This window comes from Chiloscyllium plagiosum, chromosome 7, assembly GCF_004010195.1.
Source record: "Chiloscyllium plagiosum isolate BGI_BamShark_2017 chromosome 7, ASM401019v2, whole genome shotgun sequence".
Taxonomy (NCBI): Eukaryota; Metazoa; Chordata; class Chondrichthyes; order Orectolobiformes; family Hemiscylliidae; genus Chiloscyllium; species Chiloscyllium plagiosum.
The window spans coordinates 32,879,367-32,904,533 of record NC_057716.1 but is presented as its reverse complement, the minus strand read 5'-3'; the positions used below and the strand labels follow the sequence as shown (position 1 = coordinate 32,904,533).

Here is a 25,167-nt window from a genome sequence, read left to right as displayed (position 1 = left end):
TAAGGGGTAAATGTAGGGGTATGGGTGGGTTCGCTTCGGCGGGTCGGTGTGGACTTGTTGGGCCGAAGGGCCTGTTTCCACACTGTAATGTAATCTGTAATCTGTCCTAGGGAGAGTTGTTGAACAAAGAGACCTTGGAGTGCAGGTTCATAGCTCCTTGAAAGTAGAGTCGCAGGTAGATAGGATAGTAAAGAAGGTGTTTGGTATGCTTTCCTTCATTGATCAGAGTATTGAGTACAGGAGTTGGGAGGTCATGTTGCGGCTGTATAGGACATTTGTTAGGCCACTGTTGGAATATTACGTGCAGTTCCGGTCTCCTTCCTCTCGGAAAGATGTTGTGAAACTTGAAAGGGGTCAGAAAAGATTTACAAGGATGTTGCCAGGGTTGGAAGATCTGAGCTACAGGGAGAGGCTGAACAAGCTGGGGCAGTATCCCCAGGAGGCTGAGGGGTGACATTATAGAGGTTTACAAAATTATAAGGGGCATGGATAGGATAAATAGACAAAGTCTTTTCCCTGGGTTTGGGGAGTCCAGAACTAGAGGGCATAGGTTTAGGGTGAGAGGGGAAAGATATAAAAGAGACCTAAGGGGCAACTTTTTCACACAGAGAGTAGTTCATGTATGGAATGAGCTGCCAGAGGATGTGGTAGAGGCTGGTACAATTGCAACATGTAAGAAGCATTTGGATGGGTATATGAATAGGAAGGGTTTGGAGGGATATGGGCCGGGTGTTGGCAGGTGGGACTAGATTGGGTTAAGAAAAAGAAGGAAGCATATGTCAGGTATAGACAGGATAGATCGAGTGAATCCTTAGAAGAGTATAAAGAAAGTAGGAGTATACTTAAGAGGGAAATCAGGAGGGCAAAACGGGGACATGAGATAGGTTTAGCAAATAGAATTAAGGAGAATCCAAAGGATTTTTACAAATATGTTAAGGACAAAAGGGTAACTAGGGATAGAATAGGGCCCCTCAAAGATCAGCAAGGCGGCCTTTGTGTGGAGTCACAGAAAATGGGGGAGATACTAAATGAATATTTTGGATCAGTATTTACTGTGGAAAACTATATGGAAGATATAGATTGTAGGGAAATAGATGGTGACATCTTGCAAAATGTCCAGATTATGGGTTGGACCGAAGGGTCTGTTTTCATGCTGTACATCTCTATGACAGTTAACATTATAGCATTATTCAACAAGGGAATAAAGAATAAACTAGAAACCAGGCTATTCAGTCTAACATCAGTAATGGGAGACTGGTTAGCAAGGTTAGATCTCATCGAATACAGGGAGAATTCGCCATTTCTATACACAACTGACTCAAAGATAGAAGACACAGGGTAGTAGTGAAGGGTTATTTTTCAGACTGCAGGCTTGTGACAAGTGGAGTGCCACAAGGATTGGTGCTGGGTCCACAATTTTTCATCATTTATATAAATTATTTGAATATGAACATAGGAGGTATAGTTAAGTAAGTTTGCAAATGACACCAAAATTGGAGATGTAGTGGACAGCAAAGAAGGTTAACTCAGATTACAACGGGATCTTGATCAGATGCGCCAATGGGCTGAGGAGTGGCAGGTGGAGTTTAAAATCAGATAAATACAAAAAGCTCCATTTTGGGAAAGCAAATTTTAGCAGGACTTATACACTTAATGGTAAGGTCCTGGGGAGTGTTGCTGAACAGAGACCTTGGAGTGCAGGTTCATAGCTCCTTGAAAGTCGAGTCACAGGTAGATAGGATAGTGAAGGCGGCATTTGGTATGCTTTCCTTTATTGGTCAGAGTATTGAGGATAGAAGCTGGGAGGTTACGTTGTGACTGTACAGGACATTGGTTAGGCCACTTATGGAATATTGTGTGCAAATCTGGTCTCTTTCCTATCGGAAAGATGTTGTGAAACTTGAAAGGGTTCAGAAAAGATTTACAAACATGTTGCCAGGGTTGGAGGATTTGAGCTTTAAGGAGAGGCTGAATACACTGGGGCTGTTTTCCCTGGAGCATTGGAGGCTGAGGGGTGACCTCAGAGAGGTTTATTAAATCATGAGGGGCATGAACAGGATAAATAAGACAAGGTCTTTTCCCTGTGGTGGGGGAGTCCAGAACTAGAGGGCATAGGTTTAGGGTGAGAGGGGAAGGATACAAAGGGGACCTAAGAGGCAACTTTTTCACACAGAGGGTGGTGCGCATATAGAATGAGCTGCCAGAGGAAGTGGTGTAGGCTGGTACAATTGCAACATTTAAAACGCATCTGGATGGGTATATGAATAGGAAGGGTTTAAAGGGATATCGGCCAAGTGCTGGCAAATAGGATTTGATTAAGTTGGGGTGTCTGGTTGGCATGGGCAAGTTGGACTGAAGGGTCTGTTTCCGTGCTGTACATCTCTGTGACTCTAGTGGGGAAACTATTAGAAGCAATTCTGAGGGACAGAATTAATCTGCATTTAAAGAGGCAAGTATTAATCAAGGATAGTCAGCATAGTTTTGTAAAGGGTAGGTCATGTCTGACCAGCTTGACTGCATTTTTCAAAAGATAACCAGGTACGAAGATAAGGACAATGCAGTTGACATAATCTACTTGGACTTCAGCAAGGCTCTGGCAAGGTCCAGCATTGGAGACTGATAAGCAAAGGTAAGAGCCCATGAGGTACAAGGAAATGTAACTAATTGAATCTAAAACAGGCTGAATGCAGGACGCAGAGCGTGACGTCAAGTGGTGTTTTTGTGAGTGAAAGCCCATCTCCAGCCGGGTTCCAGAGGGATCAACGTTGGGACCCTTGATATTTGTGGTATACCTGTACATGAATGATTCAGACTTGAATATAGGAGGGTTGATCAGCAAGTCCAGGGATGTTACAAAAATTGGTGTGGCAGAAAATGTTGAGGAATATAGTCTTAGATTACAGGATGACGTAGGCGGGCTGGTTAGATAGGCTACGCAGTGGCAAATGGAATTCAATCTAGGTAAGTGTGTGGTGAAGCTCTTGGGAAGCACCAAGGATCAGAGGATTATTGGAGGATCAAGGATCATTGCATGTCCACTGGCCCCTTAAGGTGGGGGAACCAGAAAATAAAGTGATTATGAAGGCACATGGGATACTTACCTTTATTAGCCAAGACACTGAGTTTAAGAACAGGGAGGCTATGCTGGAAGTGTTTACAAGACTGGTTAAGAGCTACAATCAAGCATGCTGGACTTTTGGTCAAGTTAGTTTAAACTCTGACCTCAGTTAAAACTGCAGCCAGGACATGTTGTGACCTGCAGTTTCCTGTATTGACCAAATAAAGCTTTGTGATCTCGAGACATACTAGCACCAATGTTACCTTACATGGAGCATGGAATGAGGTTATTTAACATTTGAAAGATTTTTTTTACAGTAAAGTTCCATTGCCTGGGAGTGAATAATGTGATCAGAATTTAGTCAATTCATTGGCTGATTGTTAGAGGAAGTAGGAGTACACGTTTTTGAGGTAACTTAGCAGAACAAAAGGTTTTCTCAGGAAAAGCCTTCAAGGCTACATTTGAGAATTACGTGCCCTGAAGTGATCATCAGAGAAGATAAAGAACCATGAGGCAAAACCTCCACGGAGAGCAAAGTTATCCACTTCACTCAAATTGGTGTAGTATTTGTTTCAAACCAGTTATAGAGTCATAGAGATATACGCACGGAAACAGACTGTTCGGTCCAACCCATCCATGCCGACCAGATATCCCAACCCAATCTAGTCCCAACTGCCAGAACCCGGCCCATATCCCTCTAAACCCTTCCTATTCATATACCCATCCAAATGCCTCTTAAATGTTGCAAGTGTATCAGCCTCCACCACTTCCTCTGGCAGCTCATTCCATACACGTAGCACCCTCTGTGTGAAAAAGTTGCCCCGTAGGCCTCTTTTATATCTTTCCCCTCCACCCTAAATGTATTCCCTCTAGTTTTAGACTCCTCCACCTCAGGGAAAAGACTTTGCCTATTCACCCTATCCATGCCCCTCTAATTTTGTAAACCTCTATAACGTCACCCCTCAGCCTCCGATGCTCCAGGGAAAACAGCCCCAACCTGTTCAGCCTCTCCCTGTAGCTCAGATCCTCCAACCCTGGCAACATCCTGGTAAATCTTTTCTAAACCCTTTCAAGTTTCACAACATCTTTCCGATAGGAAGGAGATCAGAATTGCATGCAATATTCCAACAGTGGCCTAAGCAGTCCTGTACAGCCACAACATGACCTCCCAACTCTTGTACTCAATACTCTGACCAATAAAAAAAACATACCAAATGCCTTCTTCACTATCCTATCTACCTACGACTCCACTTTCAAGGAGCTATGAACCTGCACTTCAAGGTCTCTGTTCAGCAACACTCTCTAGGACCTTACCATTAAGTGTATAAGTCCTGCTAAGATTTGCTTTCCCAAAATGCAGCACCTCCCATTTATCTGAATTAAACTACATCTGCCACTTCTCAGCCCACTGGCCCATCCGGTCAAGATCCCGTTGTAATCTGAGGTAACCCTCTTCGCTGTCCACTACACCTCCAATTTTGGTGTCATCTGCAAACTTACTAACTGTACCTCTTATGCTCACATCCAAATCATTTATGTAAATGACAAAAAGTAGAGGACCCAGCACTGATCCTTGTGGCACTCCACTGGTCACAGGCCTCCAGTCTGAAAAGTTAGTTCGAGATATGGTTAAATGTGAATTAAGGAGGTTGCCACAGTTAGAGGGTATGAGCTATAGGGAGAGGCTGAATAGGCTGGGGCAATTTCCTTGGATCATCAGAGGTTGATAGGTGACCTTATAGAAGTGTATAAAATCATGAGGGCTATAGATAGGGTGAATAGCCAAGGTATTTTGCCCAGGATACTGGAGTCCAAAACTAGACGGCATAGGTTTCAGGTGAGAAGGGAAAGATTTAAGAGGGACCTAAGAGGCAACGTTTTCACCCAGAGGATGGTGCATGTATAAAATGAGGTACCTAAGAAAGTGGTGGAGGTTGGTAATAATTACATTTCAATGGTATCTGGATGGGTACATGAACAGCAAGGGTTTGGAGGGATATAGGCCAAATGATGGCAAATGGGACTAGATTAGTTTGGGGTATCAGGTCAGCATGGATGAGTTGGACCGAAAGGTCTGGTTCCATGCTGTATATCGCTATGACTCCAAGTAAGGTATAGTGAAGTCAAATGAAATGAGTCAAAGCTAAAGTTAAATTAAGCGAGTTAAAAAGTAAATGTTGCAACTAATGTATGTTTTATATTGAGTACTGGCACTGAAAGAGTTACAATAAACAAGGGATTAGTTAAGTAGTCTGAGTGTTCCCTGCCTTTTGTCAGGCATCCATGGGAAGAATACCTAGATAAAGGTTTGAGTTCTCCTTTTCGGGCAAACAATATCAACTGGAAAATTCAGATTGGCAAAGATAGCCTAGATACGGAATTCACAGAATATATTCAAGGTAGATTTTTAGAACAGTACAATGCGGAGTCAACCAAAGACGAGGCTATACAAGACTTGGTACTGGCCAATGTGATGGGATTAATAAGTAATCACAGCAATATTGCCCCAAGGTAGCAGCAACTATGATTCAATTTTACATTCATTTTGAGGGAGCGATAGCCGTCCAAGACTACTTTGTTAAATTTAAGTAAGGGCAATTATGAGGCCATTAAAATACAGCTAGCGGAAACAAATCGGGAATTAGGTTGAAGGATAGGTTAATAGCGATGCAGTGACAGATATTAAGAGGGATATTTCAGAATACACAGAATAGATACATTCCAACAAGCAACAAAAATTCTGAGCAAAGAACCTGCCATTCATGGTAAACTAGAAATGTTGAAGATAGTACCAAACTTAAAGAAAAATAATATAATTGTGCAAAGATGGTTGGCAGGTCAGAAAACTGCACGGAACATAACAGCAAAGAATGACAAAAAAAGGTAAAAATTAGGGTTCGAGAGAAAGCTTGCCAGAAATACAAAAACAGGTAAGAGTTTCTATGAATATTTTTAAAATAGTTAACAAAATGAGCATTAGCCCTGTAGAAAATCAAGATTAGAACATTACTAATAGGAAATAAGAAAATAGCAGGTGATTTGAACAGATCTTAAAATATGTTTTCACTGTAGAAGTTGCAGCAACATCCCACAAGTAACAATACATTTGTATGTTCGTGAAGTGGAGAACTCGGGAAAATCAAGCAACAGAAAGTGGTACTGAGTAAAGCTGCAAGTCGATAGAGGAGTAGATCATGATGGATTTATCCTAGGTTCTTAAAAGAAGTGGCTAGTGAAATATAATTATACATTAGTTTTAATTTTCTAAGACTCTTGATTTGGAGAAAATTAGATTAGACTTTCCAATAAAATTAGTGAGTAGATGAAATTGTAGCAAATGGAGTATAATCTGTTAAAAAGTGAAATTGTTCATTTTGACATGCAGAGTATAAAAACTATACTATTTAAATGACAAAATATTACAAACTCAGATGCACAGGGATTTGGGTATCGTTGTGCATGAATCACAAAAAATAAAAAGTAAATAATTAGAAAAGCTAAAAGAATGTTATCATTTACTACAATGGGAACTGAACACAAAAATGGGGAGATTATGCTTCAGTTACACAGGGCACCGGTGAGATCAGATCCAGACTGCTGTGGGCAGTTTGGGACTCCTTGTTTAAGGAAAGATGTAACTACATTGGAGCAAAATGCCTGGCTACAACATATTCAAGAAAGATAAAGTAACAAAAAGCTGCAGAGGAACAGTGGCAGTATAGGTCCAAGCATCACAAATTGCAAAAGGATGATGTTTTGAGACTTCAAAGATAGCTGAAACATTTATAGAAAGACATGAGGGGCAAATATTTTACACGAAGGATGGTTTGCATGTGGAATGAACTTCCTGAGGAAGTGGTGGATGTGGGAGCAATTACATCGCTTAAAAGACATTTTATAGGACATGAATAAGAAAGGTTTGGAGGGATATGGGCCAGGAACAGGCTCGTGGGACGAGTTTAGTTGGAATTATGTTCAGCATGGATTGGTTAGACCAAATGGTCTGTTTCCGTCTATTTGACTCTACGTGGTCAAATCACAGCTTATGGGCAAACAGGTACAGTGCAAATAGGTGACTGCCAGTCAGTCTGAAATGTCTAGGTAGGTAATGAAGAAATCTCCCACAGTATCTCACATTCCAACCCGTATTATATTCTGAACACTGGCATGACTGATAGTTGATGTGAGGTGTGCAGCCACAACCATCTTCAGCTGCTTCATCAAATAATGGAGGAAAGGTATAAGGTCAGAAGTGGAGATGTTTGTTGATGATTGCACAATGTTCAGCACCATTCACAACTCCTCAGATACTGAAGCAATCCATGTTCAAACAAGGTCTGGAGCTCTGAAGAAGAGTCACCCAAACTCGAAACATTAGCTTACTCTCTCTCCATGGATGCTACAAGATCTGGACAATATTCAGGCTTCAGCTAACAAGTGGCAAGTTACATTTTTGCCACACAAATGCCAGGCAATAACCATTTCCAATAAGAGATAATTAACAGACATCCCTTGACATTCATCAGTGTTACCATCACTGAATCCCCCACGATCAACATCCTGGGGGTTATCATTGACAAGAATTTCAACTGGACTCACCACATAAACACAGTGGCTACAAAAGCAGGTCAGAAGCTAGTAATACTGCGACTGGTAACTCACCTCCTGACTCCCCAAAGCCCGTCAATCATCTGCAAGACACAAGTCAGGAGTATGATGAAATATTCCCTGGATAAGTGCAGCTCCAACAAAGAAGCTTGACACCATCCAGGACGAAGCAGCCTGCTTGATTGGCACTACACATCCACAAGATCCCTCCACCAACACTCTGTAGCAGCAGTGTGTACTAGGTAGAAATTCACCAAAGATCCTCAGACAGCATATTCCAACTAGAAGGTATGCTTCCCTTTATCGGCCAGTGCATTGAGTATAGGAGTTGAGAAGTCATGTTTTAGCTGTACAGGATATTGGTTAGGTCACTGTTGGAATGCTGTAGGATTGGGATAGAGCAATGCTCAATTTGGGGGTAATAGTTATATCAACACCATAACTATTCAGATGAGACAAGAGGTGGGAGGTATAGTAATGGGAACACATTTGTGGATTGAGAATTGGAAAAAATGAAGAACTGATAACTTATGGGTTGCAAAAGATACGGCATTTTAGAAGGAACAAGTTAAAAGGCTGAAGAACCGAGGTTGTCTGCTGTTTACAAAAAAAAGTCAAGAGATTTTGGGAGAACAGCTTTTAAAAGAGAGGTAAGAGAATGCTTTATGGCCTATAATTGCTTGACAAAAGCCCGAGTTTTCTTAAAAAGGCCAAGTGCAGAAGGTTGCCTAGCAACAGTCTCCTACAAACAGTAGTTTGTATTGCAATAGACTTGAAGGGTGTTCAGTTGTGGGTAGGCTTGCAAGGAAGCAATGCTATTACCTCCATCCCTCTCCCAACACCACCATCAACCCCCCACCCCCACGGTGCTTAATGAAAGCTCAATTCTCTGGGTTTGGGGCAGCACGGTGGCTCAGTGGTTAGCACTGCTATCTCACAGTGCCAAGGACCCAGGTTCAATTCCAACCTCAGGTGACTGTGTGGAGTTTGCACATTCTCCCTGTGTCTGCATGGGTTTCCTCTGGGTGCTCCCATTTTCTCCCACAGTTCAAAGACGTGCAGGTAAGGTGAATTGGCCATGGTAAATTGCCCATAGTGTTCAGGGATGTGTAGGCTAGGTGTACTATTCAGGGGAAATGGAGAGTACAGAGGAACCTCGATTATCTGAACATCAACTATCCAAACAAGATCGCAAGGTCCCAATGCTTGGCTAAATTGTGTTATCCAACATTTGATTATCCAAACAAAATACTCCCTGCCCGTGTCGTTCAGATAAATAGGTTCCTCTGTAATAGGGTAGGAGCAAATGGCCTGTTTCCACACTGTTGAGATTCTTTGATTCTAAATATCTCAGTGGAATACTCCAGGAGAATCGGGGAAATTCCTAGAAGTCCAAATCTCTGACCACTACAAACTCTGAAAGCTGAAATGTAAACTCAATCATGATACTTAAATCTAATGTACCTGTCACCCAAACAGAGGGGCTTCCATTGCTCTGTGTTGACAGCAACATAGTCCCACCAACAGAAACTGAAGGAACTGTGAGAAAGTCACCTTATTCTACTCTTTCACTTTGAATTTTTGATGAATAGGGCTTTCTCTACTTTTCCACTCACAATTGCTCTGCAAAGCTGTACGTCTCATCATGTCAGTGTATAAATATGTTTGGATTAAGAGAGATAAAAATTAGTCCTGCAAAGTAGTTCTGTTGATAACCAGTTTACCATGTGTTTGAAGCTTAAATTTGTTTCTAATAAGCAAATTACTTTAGAGTTTATTGAAGTAACCTGTGGAAGTCTTTTGTTCTGGATAACAATAATAAAGTGAAACAGATTGACCATTCTTTGCTTTATTAGTTAGTGCACTGAGTCCAGGGGTTGGGATGTCATGTTGCAGCTGTACAGGATATTGGTGAGGCCACTTTTAGAATACTGCGTGCAAATCCAGTCTCTCTCCTATAGGAAAGATGTTGTTAAACTTGAAAGGGTGCAGAAAAGATTTTCAAGGATGTTTCTGGGGTTGGAGGGTTTGAGCAATAGGGAGAGGCTGAATAGACAGGACTTTTTTTCCCTGGACTGTCAGAGACTGAGGGATGACCTTATAGAAGTTCATAAAATCATGGGGGGCATGGATATGGTGAATAGTCAAGGTCTTTTTCCCCAAAGTAGGGGAGTCAAAAACTAGAGAGCATAAACATAAGGTGAGAGGGGAAGGATTTAAAAGGGACCAGAGGGGCAACTTGTTCATATAGAAGGTGGTGCATGTATGGATTCAGCTGCCTGGGGAAATAGTGGAGGTGGGGACAATTACAGCATTTAAAAGACATCCTACATGAATAGGATGTGTTTACAGGGATAGATCAAATGCTGGCAAACAGGACTAGATCAGTTTAGAATATCTGGTTGACATGGATGAGTTGGACCGAAGGTGCTGTTTCCATGCTGTTTAGCTCTATGACTCATGCATTAATGCTAGTATTTACCTCCCAAGACCGTGAACTTCTACTTTTACAAAAACCTTTTATGCTGAAGCAGGTCAAATGTCTTCTGGCAATCCAAGCACAATACATCAATAGATAAAAGCAAATTCCTGCGGATGCTGGAATCTGAAACCAAAAGAGAAAATGCTGGAAAATCTCAGCAGATCTGACGGCAGTTAGACTCGAAGCATCGGCTCTTTTCTCTCCTTACACATGCTGCTAAACCTACTGAGATTTTCCAGCATTTTCTTGTTTGGTTTCAGTACATCAATGCATTAATTATCCAGCATGTTATGGCTTCAAAGAATTCCAGTAAATTGGTTGAAAACAATTATTGAGTCATAGAGATGCACTGCACAGAGACAGACCCTTCGGTTCAACTTGTCCATGCCTAACAGATATCCCAACCCAATCTAGTCCCACCTGCTCTCTGTTAAATGCATAATTTGTTGTTCTAAGAAACGACCTTGATATCAGTCCAGGAACTTCTCATTGAGGCTATTATAACCAAGCTGAATTATTCAGTTTACGTGCCGATTACACAATTATGGATATTCATTTATAGAGTCATAGAGATGTACAGTGTGATAACAGACCCTTCGGTCCAACTTGTCCATGCCGACCAGATATCCCAACCCAATCTAGTCCCACCTGCCAGCACCTGGCCCATATCCCTCCAAACTCTTCCTATTCATATACCCATCCAGATGCCTTTTAAATATTCCAATTGTACTAGCCTCCATCACCTCCTCTGGCAGCTCATTCCATACACATACCACCTTCTGCATGAAAAATTTATAACAAGCATCCGAGTTCCTCCTTCTATATTTCATCTGACATAATGGTCACTGTTCATCTGAGGATCACTCCAACAAGTGAATTTTTGTCGATACTATTCCTTATTTCCATTCAAACCAATTCTACAACCTGATTTTTTTTAACTACGGTCATTTCTAACTACTCTACCAATTCCACCTTTGACATGTCCTTTGCCTTTTCAAAGTTACCTATTCTTCTTGAACGTCATACCACTGAGAATATTCAGGAACCAATCTTGGTCAAGCTACAGCCACCTCTCCATAATGGCCATCAGATCATATTTATCCACTCCAATGTATGCTATCAGTTCATTTACTTTGTTATGAATTCTACAAAGAATGGATGCATGCAAAGCTTTAGCGTTTTCTTTGTTATTTTTGTAGCATCTAGTCTTGACTGCAGGGATAGACTTCGGACCTTCATTTTTGATGTTAGTACTTTGCTTGCCTGCCTCTACCTCATTTCGATTTGTTACATTTACCCAACCTTTCAGTTGCTCAACCAGCCCCCACCCTGTTTTATTTAAAGTTTCTCTTTTTCTACAGTTATGTGGCTCATGAGAACACCAATCCCAGCTTGATTAAGGTGTAGACCGTGCCAACAGTACAAATCCCATCTCTCGCAGTACTGGTGCCAATGCACCATGAACTGGAACTCATTTCTCCCACAGTCTTTGAATCAGGCTTTCATTACTCTTGAAGGGCTTATGCCCGAAACGTCGATTCTCCTGCTCCTTGGATGCTGCCTGACCTGCTGCGTTTTTCCAGCAACACATTTTTCAGCTTTCATTACTCTTGATTTTTTTATATACCCTATGCCAAATTGCACACAGTTTGGGTTGTATTTCAGAGATTTTAAACTTTGCAGGTCCATTTTTTAGCTGAACACATACTTCTCATATTCCCTCAGGAGAACCTTTTACCTAATTCTACCTGTGTTGTGGTGCAGACCCAGTGCATGACCGCTGGATTCTCCCTTTCCCAATCCAAGTTATGCGTTGGCCCAGAGCAGCATTCCTAAAGCCTGGTATTGGGCAGACACAATATTGCTGCCTATTCTTTGCTGCAGAGAACAGTGTCAACCCCCGTCATTACACTGTCCCCAATTCACATTAGATTCCTTCTTACCTCCCCCCACTATGGGGCCATGACCAGTTAGCTCATCAACCCCACGGCCTTCACTATCATCCAAACAAGCTGGAAAAACCTCAAATCTTTTGGACTAACTCAAAGGCTAAGACTCCTTAGCCGGCCTCACTTATAGCCATATCACTCACCAATCAGAACACTTTATTCCAAGGGAGTGACCACCTCCTTGGATAAAATGTCCAGGTAACTTTCTTCATGGTGTCTGCAGCCCTGCATCCAACTCAGCAACTCAGAGCTAAAGTTCCAAAAGATATGGACAAAACTGCATGTCTGTTTGCCCTGGATTGAAGATGCAGAATCTGGTTTTAGAGAGTCAGTTAGGAGCAGCAACCAGGATACTGAAACATATGCAGACAACCACAGCCTTACAAGACAGCTCGAATAATATGAAGACTTCAGTTAAGAACTGGCAAATAACAAAAGGAAGCATATGTGTGTGTGTTCATATGGAATGTGTGTTTCTGTGATGGGAGTAGTGTGTATAGTGTGTGTGCTTAATCACAAGCTTTCCAACAGCACCAATGACACAGGATACCTAATTAAGAAACAGAGAAAGCCAATGCTATTGCCTTCAAATCCATTCACCTCCATAAACCTTTTATGTAAAATAAACACAAACGCTTTGCTGTCTTTGGAAAAACAATGTGATGTAATTACGAAAATATAACTGTATAGTAACACAATTATCAGCCCACTGGAGATTATTGTACCAGGGCTTTTGTCTACCTAATGAGTAAATTGTGCTCATTTTGAACCTCAGTGGAGAAATACTTGGATAGCATGCAGAGAGCGAATGCTAGGCATATGCAATAAAACCACTCAAACTCTGCATCTGAACTCTGTCAAAAGTTTATATATGAGCATTCACTCAGACCTTTCAGGATCATACTGACATCCACAAACTTCCACATTCTGCAGTTACAGCACATCATCTAGCCTGGGAGAAAATGAGGAGTGCAGATGCTGGAGAGTCAGAGTCGAAAAGTGTGGCACCGGAAAAGCACAGCAAGTCAGGCAGCATCCGAGCAGCAGGAGAGTCGACATCTCGGGTATATGCCTAATCTACCCTGCTTCTCTAATAGGAGTTAATTCATTGGTAATTGCTAATTAATTTACAATTAGTACAGCCTACACCCCTCAAGATTTTAGCACTGCCAGTAAACTTCACAATACTGGTGAAACAAAACAAGACCTAAAATATTGAAAAGATTTACAATTTCTAATATAACAGTTATAGATTCAAGCTGCAAAAAAAATTAAAATCAATTACTGGAAGTTGAAAGAAAATGTATGAAAAGAAACACCTTTTCTCCATCCAACAAACCTCTTGCAGTAGGCTTTACTTAAAGTATCCTTTTTCCCCATGTGCCAAATTCCAATTCAAACAAAGTACTATCTCAACCATTGTCTCACTTAGGTAAAGGCTCCCTCACACTGACTGTGCTCCTTTATTGACCAGTTGTAAAAGATCATGGGACTCAACTCAAAACAATCAAACTGATAATCCTCTCAAAATTTAGAAACAAATTGCTTGTTAAATTACCTCACTATTTTTTGCTGTGTAAAACAGAGCTACAACATTTTATTCAACATTCCTACGTCTGAACAAAAAAAATGTTTGGCTATGCAATATTTTAGAAACCTAAGGTAGAAAAAGAACCAGAAATTTTGAGCTCAAACCAGTATGTTCTCTTGTCGAGTCTTACATGATGTAGATTGTACATGAATGAAAGGAGTGCAAAATGCAGCCTGGTAATAATGCAGGGCCAGGAACAGAAACCAGAACCTCAGAGTTGTTCTTAGCTGCCCTCAGCCTCGATCTCACACAAGTGCCCTTATAGCCTGGACCCAGTTACTGGCCCTTGATGTACTTCTCCTCTGTCCTGGGCTCTGCAGTAGCAGTGTTCACTTGATGGTGACAGATAACAGATGAAACATTTCAAATAAAACATTCTGCGACATAATCATTGTGACATTAGCTGTAATTCATCCCAAGTTAAAAATAATTATCTGATTTTCCGTAGTGCCTAACAGGTTCAGTGTGCATGCAAAAGAGCAATGACAGATCAAGATCTAACAAGGCATGTCAGTGTTCAGATTTTAAAAATGCATCTTTCGTCTCACATATGTATAATAATAGATATGTACTCATTGCAACTGATAAATGTCTCCATCACAATCCCTATCCACAAATACCAACCAATTAATTGTTTCTAGCAATTTGCTTTATTTCAGATTTCTAGAAGCCATGGTATTCTGCTTTTGCTCATCACATTTTTCTCAATTCTGCCTTCCAAACCTTTCTGTTGAGACTCTTCACTGAAACTTGAATTCACCTTCTTTTGAGTTCTTCCTCTTCTCAGCATCCTCAATGTGCATTCAATTAAAAATTCTTTCCCCACACCCAGAAACCACAGAACGCTATTTCTCCGTTTTCCTTGTACAATCTACATATTGTTAAAACTGAAGGTTCATGTCAAATGACTGCAAATGTGACTTTCTTGATTTCTAACTTTTTGTCTTATAATATAGGCCATTGCTTTCTTGATTTATAAGAAATAAATACCAGAGTGTCCGAAATGTGTCATAAGGATTTTTCTGACATTCTCAGATCAATAGTCTCCACCAACATAAACACAAATCCTTTCCTTACTCTACATTGATTTAAAACTTCTATACATTTCCATTTTCCATTGTAGGAGAGATGACTGGCAATATTCAGCAGAACTGGCAACAGGTGACAAAATATTAACTGTTTCTCTTTATACTGATACAATCTAACCTGGATACTTCTAACAGACTCCTTTTTTGTTTACAGATTGCCAGCATCTTCACTATTTCTGCTGATAGGTCAATGACTTCAAATGTTACACTTCTTCCTCTGTCCATAGTAGTTCCACAGTGTTCTGCTGTAGTTATAAATAGAATTAGCTACTTACTGGGTGGTACTGTTTCCGTCGGGTCAGGCAGTGGGACAAAGTTCTCGGTGAAATTGACATTGCACATGTCGGTACTACAGCAGCAGAAGCGGAAGGTCCCATTTTGTCTGTGGTTTACCACCACACACTCTGGGGAACAGCAGTCCTCCTTATCACCAACATGAGCCCAGCAGCCTTGCATGAATAAACAGAAAGAAGAATATTAAGTCAAAGACATTACTGGAGCCATTTGACCTATTTTTCTCATTAACCTGATCAAAAATTCTATTATACTCCTGCACTTGGCCCATATCCTTCTCAACAGTTCCCATTCATAGATGCAAGAAAACGTTTCCTTTGACTGGGGAGTTTAGAACCAGTCACAGGATATTGGGTTGGCTATTTAGGACTGTGATGAGGAAATATTTCCTCAATCAAAGGGTGGTCAACCTGTAGAAGTCACATCATAGAAGACTGTGAAGACTGGATCATTAAGTATATTCCAGAAAGAGGCAATAGTTCTTTAGATATTGAAGACATCACGTGGTATGCATAGAAAGCAGGAATATGGAACTGAGATAGAGCATCAATCATGATTGTATCAAAAGGCAAAGTAGGCTCAAAGAACCAAACAGCCTACTACTGTTCCAAGTTTCTATGTTAATGCATTTTGTTTGAGTAAGTGAACTTAAGAAAGGCAGACATTCAGGTGGTGGGGCTTGAATGCATACTACACGTTTTGCATCATTTATAAATTTTGAAATTGTGTCCAGTACACAGAACAAATTCATGAACACAGACCTGCAAAACCTTTTGTTTCCAGTCACTCAACCAACTTAGTATCCCATAATGCCACTGTCCCATTATTTGCTGGCACAACTTTTCTGATGAAGTTGTTGTGGTTCTGTTCGCTGAGCTGGGAATTTGTGTTGCAGACATTTCGTCCCCTGTTTAGGTGACATCATCAGTGCTCGGGAGCCTCCTGTGAAGTGCTTCTGTGATCTTTCCTCCGCCATTTGTAGTGGTTTGAATCTGCCGCTTCCGGTTGTCAGTTCCAGCTGTCCGTTGTAGTGGTCGGTATATTGGGTCCAGATCGATGTGCTTATTTATTGAATCTGTGGATGAGTGCCATGCCTCTAAGAATTCCCTAGCTGTTCTCTGTTTGGCTTGTCCTATAATAGTAGTGTTGTCCCAGTCGAATTCATGTTGCTTGTCATCTACTTGTGTGGCTACTAAGGATAGCTGGTCGTGTCGTTTCGTGGCTAGTTGGTGTTCATGGATGCGGATCGTTAGCCGTCTTCCTGTTTGTCCTATGTAGTGTTTTGTGCAGTCCTTGCATGGGAGTTTGTACACTACATTGGTTTTGCTCATGCTGGGTATCGGGTCCTTCGTTCTGGTAATTTGTTGTCTGAGAGTGGCTGTTGGTTTGTGTGCTGTTACAGACAGCAGTAGTCTGGCTGTCAGTTCGGAAATGCTCTTGATGTATGGTAGTGTGGCTAGTCCTTTGGGTTGCGGCATGTCCTCGTTCCGTTGTCTTTCCCTTAGGCATCTGTTGATGAAATTGCGCGGGTATCCATTTTTGGCGAATAGATTGTATAGGTGTTCTTCTTCCTCTTTTTGCCGTTCTGATGTACTGCAGTGTGTTGTGGATGCAATTTCTTTTGTGTGTATTGGGGTGGTTGCTTTCGTAGTTCAGGACTTGGTCTGTGTGTGTGGCTTTCCTTTGTGGTGAATTCTCCGTTAGGTGTTCTCTGTACCATCACGTCTAGGAATGGGAGTTGGTTGTCCTTTTCTTCCTCTCTAGTGAATCTGATTCCTGTGAGTGTGGCGTTGATGATCCGGTGTGTGTTCTCTATTTCCGTGTTTTTAATGATTACAAAGGTGTCATCCACATATCTGACTCAGAGTTTGGGTTGAATTTGCGGTAAGACTGTTTGTTCTAATCTTTGCATTACCGCTTCTGCTATGAGTCCAGAGATGGGTGAGCCCATGGGTGTGCCGTTGATTTGTTCATATATTTGGTTGTTGAATGTAAAGTCTGTTGTGAGGCACAGGTCCAGTAGTTTGAGTATGCCGTCTTTGTTGATAGGTTCAACGTCCTGTTGTCTGTTCTGTATGTCCAGCAGGTTGGCTATTGTTTCTCTGGCTAGGGTTTTGTCGATATACTGGACATACAGAACAGACAACAGGACGTTGAACCTATCATATAACTTTCTGGGAGGTCATAAAAAATCTCAATCGAGGTAGGTAAAAATAAGTTTCTCTTAACAAATCCATGTTGGCCTCATTTGTCCAAGTGCTTTAATTTTACAACTTAAAAGGGCCCTTGTGGTGCATCCTTGCCTCTGGGCCAGGAATGTTGGGTTTAAGTCCCACCTGCAGGTCGGATAACATTCTCAACAGGTTGATTAGAAAAATGCCATACCTAAAAGCTTTCCCATCACCAAGGTCAAACTGTTGTTGTTGGGTTTATGCTTAAACCTTTCTTTGATTTGAACAAGGGTGTAATTTTCCAGTTGTCATCCAACACCTCCATATCAAAGGAGGATTGGAAGATTATAGTCAGTGCCTTTGAAATTTCCACTCAGATTTCCATTAATATTCTCTGATGTGTTTTATCCGATCCTGGTAACTTAAGAGCTTGAAATACAACCAGCTTTAATCCCTCCACTTTCTTAAATTTGGAAGTAAGAATATATTGGGAAGGAGAAATTCAAGGGGATAAGTGAAAAGGAAAGGGTGAAGTTAAGACCCTGTGACAGACAGGCAGCAACATAAAAGCAGGCAATGTGAGAACCCTCACAGATAGCCAGAAGAACATGGACCTCTGTGGGAATTAGGAAATAAACAATAATAAGAATTTTCTAGCCTATACATGAGTAGGATTGAAGGTAAAATAACAACAAGGGTCCATCTTGAGCCATGTCTGGGGAGCTCAGGCCCATGATTTGCATATTCTGTACAATGTGGGAGATCCTAAATGCTCCTGGCAAATCTGGATGAGCACGTGTGAAGGAGATGCCTCAGCTGGAGGACTTCAAGCTCTGGGTTATGATACTGAACAGTAGCTAGGGAAGCAGTGGTGCATTCATGAGGGTGAGAGGATGGGCTGATAAAAAATGTTCTGAACCATGAAAAGACCGATTTCACTTATATGGAAACAAATTGGTCCAAGTGGACTGGAGCAGCGACTTGCAGGCATTGGTGATTCAGATCAGGGAAAGAAATTTATGGAGGAAATAGCAAAGAGTACAGGGTATCTATAAAGACAAAGGATGGGAACAAGACAAAAGAACCCTGAGTGTCAAGGTAAGTTAAAGTTAAAAATTAAGAAGAAAAGAGAAGCTTATGGCAGATACTAAAGGCTTTATAAAAAGTGCAAATTAAGAAAGTAAAAATAATGCAATTTTGGAGAGGATTTATAGTTCAGGTTATAACTTTGCTCACTGAGCTCGTAGATTTGTTCTCAGATGTTTCGTCACCACGCCAGGTAACATCATCAGTGAGCCTCTGATGAAACGTTGGTGTTCTGACCCATTTGCTATTTATGTGTCTTGATCTATTGTGGTGAGAGATATCACTTCCGGTTCTTTTTCTGAAAGGTTGGTAAATGGGGTCCAAATCAATATCATAGTATCATAGAAACCCTACAGTGTGGAAACAGGCCATTTGGCCCAACAAGTCCACACTGATCCTCTGAACAGTAACTCACCTGGACCCATTCCCTTACCCTATTACTCTACATTTACCCGGTTTCCTAGTACTCTGGTTTCCTCCCACAGTCCAAAGATGTGGATTTGTCATGTTAAATTGCCCATAGTGTTAGGTGTATTAGTCAGAGGGAAATGGGTCTGGGTGGGTTACTCTTCGGAGGGTCGGTGTGGACTGGTTGGGCCAAAGGGCCTGTTTCCACACTGTAGGGAATCTAATCTAATCTAATCTATTGCACCTAACTTACACATCTCTGAACACTATGGGCAATTGAGCATGGCCAATTCACTTAACCTGCACATCTTTAAATTGTGGGAGGAAACCGAAGCGCCTGGAGGAAACCCACGCAGACACAGAGAGAATGTGCAATCTCCAGACAGTCACCCAAAGCTGAAATTCAATTAGTGTCCCTGGCGCTGTGAGGCAGCAGTGCTAACCACCGTGCCACCCATTGTTAATGGAGTTCCAGTTTAAATGCCAGGCCTCTAGAAATTCCTGTGCATGACTTTGTTTAGCCACTGGACAGGCAGGAAACTAGCCACCAAGATACATGAGCACCAACTAGCCACCAAAAGACAGACCAACTATCACTAGTGTCCATACACACAGACACCAGTTTGACTAGGACAATACATCCATCCTGAGACAGGCTAAACAAAGACATGCATGGGAATTCCTAGAGGCCTGGCATTCAAACTGAAACTCCATTAACAACCATATCGATTTGGACCCCATTTACCAACATGTCAGAAAAAGAAACGGAAATGATATCACCCACCACAACAGACTAAGACACATCAATAGCAAGCAGGACAGACAACCAATGCTTCATCAGAGGCTCACTGGTGAGGTTACCTAGCATGGTGATGAAACATCTGAGAACAAATCTACCAGCTCAGCGAGCAAACTTACAAACTGAAGTAAAGCGAATGCATGAGAGGTTAAAGGAAAACTCAAAGAGTTTTTTTTTTAAAAAGGTAAATAAAGAATAAGAAAATAACTTTGGGAGATGTAGTGCCCAATGGGGGCCAGAGAGTTAATCTGTGCAGATTCAGAAGACATGGGTGCAGTCATGAATAGAAGAATCAGCCCAGACCCTTGTTGCTTGGAGCTTACATTAATGATTTGAACTTAAATGTAGAGGGCATGTTCCAGACGCTGTGGATAGCACAGAAATCAGCAGGGTCATAACTATTGAGGAGGATACCATAAAAGTCAGGAGGATATCCACAGGCTGGGCAGAGCAGTGGCAAATGGAATTCAACCCAGAGAAGTGTGAGGTATTGCACTTCAGGATGGCTCACAAGGTAATGATTACACTGAACAATGGCAATGTGGAAACTACAGGAGATCTGAGAAACTTTGGTATGCGTATCCACAGATCACTGAAAGTAGAAATTTAGATAGATAAAGTGGTTAAGAAAGTGCAGTGATTGTAGCAACGTCAGCCAACTGGACCTCAGAATATGAGGTCCCTGATTGGACCAGATTAACACCCAAATCAGGGAGCCCTAATTAACCCCAAAAAAAGGGATACTGATACTCTGCTACCCAACTCCGAATGAGACAATGTTATAGTTGTTCAGGTATAAATAAAGGGTGACTTTATGATAGGGATACTGGCCTCCATAAAATTATCTCAGTGCTAACAAGAGTAAAATATGATCCTGAAGAAAATCACTTGCAATAGTCACCTCTGAGTTTATATACGCATTTCTTACATCATGACTTTGTTTGTGATGCTTGACTCGATTGGCCTTGCCATCGAAGTTTGGGCCCAGTATGAGATAAGAACGGATGACTTTTTTCTGGGCAAATGACATTGTGGAAGAGGAGAAACTAGTAATCCTCCTGACAGCCTGTGCAGCTGCAGCTTTTTTGTTATTAGGAGGCACCAGATATTAAAACATTTCAAGAATTAACTTACATAGTTAAGGATTATTACAAATCAAGCCGCCATGCTATCATTTTTACTTGGCAATCTGAGGACCAGGAAACCCATATCTGCATTTTCGACTCGGTTACAACGACTGGTAAAAGGCTATGAATTTGATTTGATTTAACCACCAATGAAATGCTGAGACACTGTCTAGTATGTGGGATTAATGTTATAACTATGCAAAAATGCTTGCTAGGTAAAGCCCTAACGGGTGCTACAACTGACTATCATTGGTAAATATGGCAAGTAGGGCATATGAATTCCAGAGTATTCTGATGAAAGTGGACATCCACACCAGTCCAAGTAAGCTTGAAGAATACCACTTGGACCATAAGACATAGGAGTGGAAACAAGGTCATTTGGCCCATCAAGTCCACTCCAGCATTTAATCATGGCTGATGGGCATTTCAATTCCACTTACTTACACTCTCCCAGTAACCCTTCATTCCTTGTGAGATCAAGAATTTATCAATCTCTGCCTTGACGACACCCAACATCCTGGCTTCCATTGTGCTCTGTGGCAATGAAGTCCACAGGCCCACCACTCTCTGGCTGAAGAAATGTCTCCTCATTTCCATTCTAAATTGACACTCACTAATTTTAAGGCTGTGCTCACGGGTCCTAGTCTCCCTGTCTAACGGAAACAACTTCCCAGCGTCCACCCTTTCAAAGTCATGCATTATCTTGTAAGTTTCTATTAGCTCTCCCCTCAATCTTCTAAACGCTAATGAATACAATCCCAGGATCCTCAGCCGATCATCATACATTAGGCCTATCATTCCAGGGATCATCCATGTGAATCTCCCTGGATGTGCGCCAGTGCGAGTATGTCCTTTCTGAGGTGTGCGGCCCAAAATTGGACACAGTATTCTAAACGGAGCTTTAAATAGTCTCAGAAGCACCTTGTTGCTTTTATATTCCAACCCCCTTGAGATAAATGAGAACATCACATTTGTTTTCTTAATCACGGACTCAACCTGCAAGACCTTTAGAGAATCCTGGACTAGCACTCCCAGATCCCTTTGTACTTGGGCTTCATGAATTTTCTCACCATTTAAAAAATAGTCCATGTCTGTATTTTTTTTCCAAATGCAATACCTCGCACTTGCTCACATTGAATTTCATTAGTCATTTCCTGGACGACTCTCCTAAACTGTCTAAATCTTTCTGCAGCCTCCTCACCTCCTCAGTACTACCTGCCTGTCCACCTAATTTCATATCATTGGCAAACTTCGCCAGAATGCTCCCTGTCCCCTCATCCAGATCATTAATATATGAAGTGAACAGCTGCAGCCCCAACACTGAACCCTGCGGGACCACACTTGTCACCAGCTGCCATTCCGAAAAAGAACCTCTTAACCCAACTTTCTGCCTTCTGTCAGACAGCCAATCCCCAATCCATGCCAGTAGCTCATCTCGAACACCATGGGCCCTCACCTTACTCAGCAACCTCCCGTGAGGCACCTTATCAAAGGCCTTTCGGAAGTCTCGATAGATAACATCCACTGGGTTTCCCTGGGTCTAACCTACTTATTACCTCTTCAAAGAATTCTAACAGGTTTGTTAGGCACAAACTCTCCTTACTAAATCCATGCTGAGTGCAGGCAATCACATCACCTCACTGAGGACTGTACATCAGGTCTCAAGTGATCAATTATAATAGTCTAGAGCACAGATGGATGTTTCAGCCATCAATGAGACATCAAGATGGTATGTTGCTTCCCTGGTGCCAGGGTCAAGGATATCTCTGAGATGGCGTAGAATATTTTGAAAGATGAGAATGACCAGAAAGAGGTCGTTGTGTACATTGGTACCAATGACGTAGGCAGGGAAAGAGGTTCTGCAGAGACAATATGGATAGTAGGCAGGAGATTAAAAAATACGTCCTCGATGGTAGTCATATCTGAACTACTGTCATTACCACATGCTATGAGAGTAGGAATAGGAAAATAGAAAAATGAATGCATGGCTGAGAAATTGGTGCAGGGAGCAAGGAACATCATTGTTAGACCATCGCAATCTCTTCAGAACTAGAAATAACCTGTACGAGAGGGATGGCAAGGGACCAATGCCTTTGCGAGAAGATTTGCTAGTGCTACTCAAGAGGATTTAAAAGTGTGTGTGTGTGTGTGTGTGTGTGTGTGTGTGTGTGTGTATGTATGTGTGTGTGTGTGTGTGTGGAGGAGAAATGGGGAAACAACATGATAGTGTGAAAAGAGAAAAGGCCGAGTCTGTACTGTAAATAAGGGGAGGAGCAAGTCAAACAGTCAAGGAAGACAAGAGCTTGGCAGGTATTGAGGTAAGACTGATAAATTAAATTGCATTTACTTTAATTCAAGGGACCTGACAGATAAGACACATCAACTTAGGGCAAGGTTGGAAACATGGGCACAACAATAGAAACTGCTAAAAAAGCTCAGCAGGTCTGGCAACATATATGGAGAGAAATCAGAGTTAACATTTAAGGTCCAATGACCCCTCCTCAGAATACTTCTGTTTCTGATTGTTTCGGATTTACAGCATTCACAGTTCTTTCATTTTTTTAAAATGGGGCATGGGACTCGGATAACATAGCTAACAGAAATAGGCTCAGGAATGGACAGAATGGCAGCTTAATGTTACAGAGAATAGATGCTGCAGAAGAGAAGACAGGTAGTGGCATTTATCGTTAGGGATAACATTACAGCTTTACTTAGAAACGATATTCCGGGGAGATTGTCCAGTGAGGTTAAATGGCTGGAATTGAGAAATAAGAAAGGGATGATCACCTTGTTGTAATTGTATTATAGGCCTCCCAATAGTTAGCAGGAAATTGAGTAGAAAATATATAAGAACACAAATATCTGTAAGAATAATAGGGGTGTAATATTAGGGGATTTTAACTTTCCAAACGGACTGAGACTGTCTAATACGTCCAAGACTTATTCAATATGCGAATGTTACTCGAGAAGGAGCAATATTTGACTTTCTGTTGGAAAACAAGGCAGATAAAGTGACTGACTTGCTTTGGAGCAAGTAATATAATTCTATTAGTTTTGTAATAGTTATGGAAAAGGATAAAACTGATCTAAAAGTTAAAGTTCTAAATTGGAGTAAGGCCAATTTTGATGTTATTAGGCAGAAACTTTCAAAAGTTGATTGGGGAGGCTATTCACTGGTAATGGGAAGGTTGAGAAGTGGGAAGCTGATGAAATGAGAGTTCAGAGAGAGTATATTCATGTTTCTGTTACATTAAGGGAGATAATTCCCAGGACCTGATCAGGTGTTTCCCAGAACTCCGTGGGAAGTTAGGGAAGAGACTGCTGGGCCCCTTGCTGAGATACTTGTATCAACAGCCAGGTGTGGTGCCAGAGAACTGGAGATAAATAATGTACTACATTAGCCAAAGAAAAGCTGTAAGGAAAAGCCAGGAATCCATAGACTGGAGAGCCTTAAATCAGTGGTGGATAGATTGTTGAAGGGGATTTTGAGGGACAGAACTTCTGTGCATTTGGAAAGAAAAGGACTGATTAAGGATAGTTACCATGGTTTTGTATGTGAGAAATAGTGTATCACTAATTTGATTGAGATTTTTTTGAAGAGCTGACAAAGATGATAGATGAAAGCAGAGTGGTAGGCATTGTCTATATGGACTTCAGCAAAGTTTCACATGGGAGACTGGTAAGTAAGGTTAAATCACATGGAATCTGGGGGAGCTGGCCAAATTAATACAAGATAGGAGACATAAAGAAGTGGCAGAGGGTTGCTTTTCAGACTGAAGGCCTGTGACCTGTGGTGTGCAACAAGAAATGGTGCCGGGTCCACTGCTTTTCATTATTTATATAAATGATTTGGACATGAATACAGAAGGCACGGTTACTAAGTTTGCAGGTGACACCAAAATAGGTGGTGCAGTGAACAGTGAAGAAGATTATCTCAGAATACTGTGGTACCTTGATCAGATGAACCAATGGACTGAGGAATGACAGATGGAGTTTAATTTATATAAATTTGAGGTATTGCATTTTGGTAGGGCAAACCAGGGCAGTACTTACACAGTTAATGGTAGGACCCTGGGCGGTGTTGCCAAACAAGAAGATCTAGGAGTGAAGACGTACTGTTTCTTGAGAGGAGAGTCACAGGCAGAAGGTGTGGTGAAGAAGGCACTTGGCATGCTTGCCTTCACTGGTCAGAACACTGAATATAGGAGTTGGGATGTCACGTTGTGGCTGTACAGGACATTGGTGAGGCCACTTTTAGAATACTGCATGCAATTCTAGTTGCCCTACGAATGATGTTGATAAACTTCAGAGGGTGCAGAAAAGATTTACAAAGATGTTGCCAGGATCCGCCGTCATTTCCGCGACCTCCAAACGGACCCCACCACCAAGGATATATTTCCCTCCCCTCCCCTATCAGCATTCCGTAAAGACCACTCCCTCCGTGACTCCCTCGTCAGATCCACACCCCCCACCAACCCAACCTCCACTCCCCGCACCTTCCCCTGC

The 25,167-nt window shown here is 41.6% G+C and overlaps 1 protein-coding gene across 2 annotated transcripts in view; it reads right to left on the bottom strand.

Moving 5' to 3' along the window:
• The window catches only part of bmpr2b (bone morphogenetic protein receptor, type II b (serine/threonine kinase)), a 248,314-nt gene that overhangs the window by 139,999 nt on the left and 83,148 nt on the right, over positions 1-25,167 (bottom strand). For both annotated transcript variants that reach the window (XM_043693375.1, XM_043693377.1), the window contains exon 3: positions 15,052-15,225. In XM_043693375.1, coding sequence (XP_043549310.1) covers positions 15,052-15,225 — 174 coding nt within the window. The remainder of the gene's footprint in view (positions 1-15,051; positions 15,226-25,167) is intronic.